General features: G+C 40.4%; 1 protein-coding gene across 3 annotated transcripts in view; it reads left to right on the top strand.

Annotated features, from left to right (window-relative positions):
• The first annotated feature begins 1045 nt into the window (after nucleotides 1-1045).
• Nucleotides 1046-6000, top strand: part of DHX40 (DEAH-box helicase 40) — a 51789-nt gene continuing 46834 nt past the window's right edge. For 2 of the 3 annotated variants that reach the window (XM_057536494.1, XM_007190287.2), the window contains exons 1-5: nucleotides 1071-1238; nucleotides 2079-2246; nucleotides 3274-3419; nucleotides 4894-5013; nucleotides 5213-5440. In XM_057536494.1, coding sequence (XP_057392477.1) covers nucleotides 1127-1238; nucleotides 2079-2246; nucleotides 3274-3419; nucleotides 4894-5013; nucleotides 5213-5440 — 774 coding nt within the window. In that variant the 5' untranslated portion in view covers nucleotides 1071-1126. Of the gene's footprint in view, nucleotides 1239-2078; nucleotides 2247-3273; nucleotides 3420-4893; nucleotides 5014-5212; nucleotides 5441-6000 lie in introns of all 3 variants that reach the window. The other variant, XM_007190288.3, reaches the window with a different exon arrangement.

Below are 6000 nucleotides of genomic sequence, written 5' to 3'. Positions count from 1 at the left end.
GATGTTAATCAGTCCCATTTAAAAGGAGTTGGTATACATATATTTGAAATAAGCACAGAAAAATCTTGGGGGCCAATGACATCTTTTGAAGCCTGGCTGGATAGGAGAATAGTGAACTTTAGTTAAAGTGACAACTTGAGCTGTCTTCTTTGGGAGTAACTGTTGGTTAATTCTAACAGCAGGAATGATTGAAAAGTCCAAGAAACAATCTTCTTGCATGGATTTTTGTTACGACTGGCACTACTTACAAAATTGTAAGGTTCTATAACAGAAAGACCTGCTTCCCAAAGTATCTTTTCTGAAAATTCACCCCACCCCAATTGTTGTATATCTGTTTAATTTTTCAGTTCTTGTGGTTTCCAAGGAATCCACAACCATTAAAACTGAGCTTAACTCCTCTGGAGATCAATCATTCATTCATCCATCAGAGAATTCAAAAAATATTGACGGTCCAGTTTGAATCACTTTGCTGTGCTCCATGTACCATGATTTTCTAAAGTTGCCGCCCTTGCGTCTAGTTGGGGGAAAGAGGAAGAAAATAAACATGGAAATAAATTAAAATGCAGGGTCCTATGAAGGAACTGGACAGCGTGGGGGACGTAAGTTTTGGACACTACGGAACTAGAAGTTCAGCTCTGCAACTCATGAGCTGTGTGCCTTGAACAGGTCATTTCAGGATGAGCAAGGTGAGAATGTCGTGGAACGCCGAACTCTAGGATGGTTCCAGCGCCTGGCAAAGGGTCACATCACGGTAGGTGTGTGAAGGTAGGATAGGCTTGCAGTAACCATTGAGAAAAAAAGGTGTCGCCTGGCCCTTTTGCGCACAAGAGGAGAACCAGGAGGGGTCCTTTCGGGACTTCTGGGCTGGCTTCGCCGGCGGAGCCGCAGCGCACGCCGGCGGTTGGCGGGAAACGCTCGAGGGTGGGCCCTCTGCTCGGGGCCGCGTCGCGAGGGTTAGACAGCTCTCCGGACGCCTCGCGCCACGTCATCGAATAGCTCCTCCTCCCCTCGCTCGAGTCGCACGCGCGGAAGTAAACACCTTGACGTCATCAGGGCGCGTCTTCGCCTTTCTCCTCCCATCTTTCCAGAACGGTGGACGTGCTCACCTCCGCTCCGGGCCAGGTCTATGTCCCGGTTTCCCGCCGTCGCGGGCAGGGCGCCAAGGCGGCAGGAGGAAGGTGAGCAATCAAGAGACCTCCAAGAAGAGTGGCCTTCGGCAGTTCCCATCGCGGATAGAGGTGCGGTCCGCGGGACACTACGGAGGCCAGCGGGAGTTATGGCATGGGGGTTCTGGGGGGGATAAAAGTCCGCCTTAGGCAGGCAGAGGAGAGTAGAGGGGGGGAGGCCGCAGCGTTCTTGTCGCTCTCCAAGCCGGAGGCGAACTTTGCATCCAGTGAGGACTTTGGTCTAGAGGGGGGCGGTCCCAAACCCAAGTTGGGTGAAAACCCTGCTGGGGGACAAAAAAGTGAACCCCAACGCCGAGACGCGTTCTGCCCTTAAATGGGCTCATAAAGCCTTTGTTCTCTACCCATCCATTCCCCCCTCCCCCCCTCCGCCCCTTCGTCGGGCCGCCAGCCTGCCTTTGGGTACGGTATGAGGGAGCCAGTTTCCAGGAGCCAGTTTCCATGGTTACCCACCACTTGGCCTTCTGGGATATCAGTCATTCTGAACAGGGACCTAACTTGAACCGTGAATCAGAAGCAAACACAGGTGGCTTTTAATTCAGCTGAGAGTTTTTCTGCTGTGTTCCAGGTTTTGGTCTATTGTTTAATAAAATTGGGTTTTGTACTTCTGTATAGGTATGCTTGCAAATACATTGCCTTGTGCTAGGCTTAACTTTGTCAGCTACTTTGAGTCATGCATTAGCAAATGCTCAAGTTGATTTCACTAAAAAGTTGCTGTGGGTTTATAAACCCTCGCTTGCAAATTGGATGTAGGTGATTTAACTGAGGAGTCATGGGTTGATTATTTCCAGCCCTGAATTTCTATTGTCATTTCCTTTTCAGTTTTGGGAGATTGAATCAGAGATATCTTTACAGGCCATTGAATTGCACAATTTTTTCCCCCTGTCATTACAGAAGATAAAGGATGCACATCACAGGAGGGAGGAACTACTCCAACTTTTCCTATTCAAAAACAAAGAAAAAAGCTTATTCAAGCTGTGAGGGACAATTCATTCCTTATTGTTACTGGAAATACAGGAAGTGGTAAAACAACTCAACTCCCAAAATATCTATATGAAGCAGGTAATTTTATTCTGGGAAAATATTGGGAGTACTTTAAAAATATCCTCTTAAAAGCTAATAGGACTTCTGTATTACGCAAATGCCCATCATTTGTTTTACAGTCCCAGTTCTTCTCTTGGCACACTGTCCCTACATCTTCCTTGCTTTTTTACAGTCTTATTAAAGATTAGTTGAAATGGCATTTTCAGTTATCATAATAATTCCAAATAGAATTATAGGTAGATGTTGATTCTGTGCTATAGAATAAGGTTGTCTTGCAGTAGACTGTTGACCATTGGATACTGAAATAATTTTCAGAGGGAAGGGATATACTGATAATTTGCTGCTGACATTAGTATTTCTTGGTTCTATCTCCAGAGTGTTATCAGGTAACTATTTATTCCTTGACTCTCCTAACACCAAGCCAGCTAACAAATTATCCTTACGGTGTCTTTCCCTTCAATACGGTAAAACTTTCTATCATAAGGTTGGTATAATGCAAAATTATGTTGGATATTATAAAAATTTCATAGTGTATATTACCTTACTCTAATGCATCAAATCCTAGATGCCGTCTATTAAGACATACCACTATTTTACATACTATTAACACAAAAAAATGCCATCAGTTATAAGATGCATCTCCCTTTCAAAGATATTAAAATAGTAAAATATGTTTGTAGAATCTATGAAAAGTGGTATATTTAAACTTCTGTGGCCAAGTTAAATCCATTTTAGGAAGTGTGTGGAATTTTATGGATTCCTAGGGGTTAAAAATTCTTGGCTTACTCTTTAGAGTAAATCTTTAGACTGAAATTGAAAAAAATTAATTAAAATATATACATTTAGAACAGCTATTAATATGTATTCTTATTTTTAATTAATACTTAAATTTCCATGGTGCAAATGTAATACAGTGTGTTGTTAATTGGCAGAGTTTTCTTTTAGAAGCACTTGAACAGTTTGTATTGATTGACCAGAAAGAATTTAGCTCTAATGGGAAGCAATTGTTAATATTTTTGTGTTTTTTTACCTCTGGTTTTGATAGGGTTTTCACAATATGGTATGATTGGTGTGACTCAACCACGAAAAGTAGCTGCCATATCTGTTGCTCAGAGGGTTGCTGAAGAAATGAAATGCACTTTGGGATCCAAAGTAGGATACCAAGTTCGTTTTGATGATTGCAGCTCTAAGGTACAAAAGTTTTGTTTGTATTTAATTAAGTACCGTAAATTTATAGAAAGAGTGAGAAAGTGATGAAAGATTTTGACTTCAAAATTCCATTTATATTTTAAAGAAACAAAGCCTCAGATTAGAATTAATTTGTGTTGCCCATTGTTAATGCTCTAGTCCTGGGATGTCTAATTCATCCCATTTTCTCCCTTCTCAATTAGTTTATGTGACAGTTATGTTGATTTTTCACAGGACTCACATGTATTTTAGTTGTAAGGATCCTTGGCATGTAACTTACATCTGTATTCTTTAAAATTTTTTTTTATTGCAGTAAAATACACATAAAATAAAATTTACCATTTGTATTATTTTTAAACCATTTTTAGGTGAACAATTCAGTGGCATTAAGTTCATTCATAGTGTTGTGTAACCACTACTGCTATCTATTTTCAGAATGTTTTCACCATCCCAAACAAAAACTCTGTATCTACTAAACAGTAACTCCACATTCCCATCTCCCCACCCCTAGTCCCTGGTAACTTCTATTCTGCTTTATGTCTCTATACATTTCCATATTCTAAGTACCCTGTACAAGTGGAATCATACAATATTTTGTCCTTTGTGTCTGGCTTATTTCATTTAGCTAAAGTTTTCAAGGTTCATCCATATTGTATGGTTGTATTCTTGAAGTCAGTGGAAAACTGACAGCTTAATGAACAAAGTCATTGAGCAAGTATTTATTGAGCATCTTCTATATTCATGGCAATAGTTCATAGCTACAATTTACATTCCTTCCGGATTTCTTAATCCTGTACCAGATACAAAACAATCTCTGATTTGCCTATGGTCCCTGATAGGAATGGCCATCAACAGTGGCAAAGAATGACTCCCCAAAATACTGTCTTTGCCTTCCTAGTGGTCAGTGCTGGGGATTTTTCTTTCTTTTTTTCTTCCTTTGTTTTATGGATATCATTGCTGTTAATTCCTCCTCTGGACCTTACTCTCACCTTGTTTTAATTCCAGTCGACTGCCTCTATTTTTGTAGCAGGAAAGTGGTCAAGGAAGAAGAGAGTGAGAGAAATGGTGCACCTACCTTTTCTCCTGAGTCCTCTAAAATAGCAGCTGAGACAGGGAGATGAATTCCATTTCATTATTGTTTTCCCACAACGTGCTCACCTGAAGTCATTGCATTATCTTAACCACTTTCCACTGACTTCATTGTATTTCCTTATTGGTCACTTTAGTTTGCTTTATCCCAGAATATTCACCTTAGTTCCTTATCCCTGTCTCTGTATAGATCACAAGTTTCGTAATTTACCATCCATGTTATTAGACATGTTATTAGACTATTTTATGTACTCTTATTTCATCAGATTAGTTTGGTCACTTAGTATCTGTACATCTGAGGGGGAAAATTTAGTTTGCAAAGCAGGGATGAATTTCTGTGATTTTATTTTTATGTATATGTTAATGTACTCTGCTGTTTGAACATTAGGAAACAGCAATCAAATACATGACTGATGGATGTTTACTGAAATATATTCTGGGAGATCCAAATCTTACCAAGTTCAGCGTCATTATATTGGATGAAGCCCATGAGAGAACTCTAACTACAGTGAGTATTTTGCTGTATTGGTTACTTATTAGACAGTTCACTTCTTTTGGGTAGCTTTGTACTCTATAGTGAATTGCCTTCTCTTACTTACATTTTAATCTATTCAAATGGGAATCCTTTGGTTAGGAGAGCAAAATATTTAAAATAAATTGGTTGTTATGTACACTTGTGACTTATTAGAAATTTACTTTTCTTTCAGGACATCTTATTTGGTTTATTGAAGAAGCTGTTTCAGGAGAAGTCTCCTAATAGAAAGGAGCATTTAAAGGTCGTAGTGATGTCAGCAACTATGGAATTAGCCAAGCTCTCTGCATTCTTTGGAAATTGTCCAATATTTGATATACCTGGAAGGCTTTATCCGGTCAGAGAAAAATTCTGCAATTTGATTGGTCCACGAGATAGAGAAAATACTGCATATATTCAAGCGGTATTACTTGGCATCCTTTTTATGTCTTTTCTGTATCTATGATTCTAGTTGATTGAGTAGTTTGATAATTCATTTGTCTCTATTATTTTAATGGCAGCCCTCATAGGTCCTAGGACTTTTTTTTTTTTAAGATTTATTATTTATTTATTTTTGGCTGTGTCGGGTCTTAGTTGCAGCACTCGAGATCTTCGTTGAGGCACGCAGGATCTTTCGTTGTGGCGTGTGGGCTCTTCTTTGTGGTGCATGGACTTCTCTCTAGTTGTGGTTTGCACGCAGGCTCGAGGGCACATGGGCTCTCTAGTTTGCAGCATGTGGGCTCTAGTTGAGGCATGCAAGCTCAGTAGTTGTGGCACGCGGGCTTAGTTGCCCCGCGGCATGTGGGATCTTGGTTGCCTGACCAGGGATCAAACCCGCGTCCCCCTGCATTGGAAGGCGGATTCTTTACCACTGGACCACCAGGGAAGTCCCAGGTCCTAGGACTTTCGAGAACCAAATTTAATTTTTCTGTGGAACTAGGGGAGGTGGTGGTGGTGGGGGGACTGTATTTCCATTAGCATATT

Source organism: Balaenoptera acutorostrata, chromosome 20 (assembly GCF_949987535.1).
Source record: "Balaenoptera acutorostrata chromosome 20, mBalAcu1.1, whole genome shotgun sequence".
NCBI lineage: Eukaryota > Metazoa > Chordata > Mammalia > Artiodactyla > Balaenopteridae > Balaenoptera > Balaenoptera acutorostrata.
This window is presented reverse-complemented; position numbering and strand designations above follow the sequence as displayed.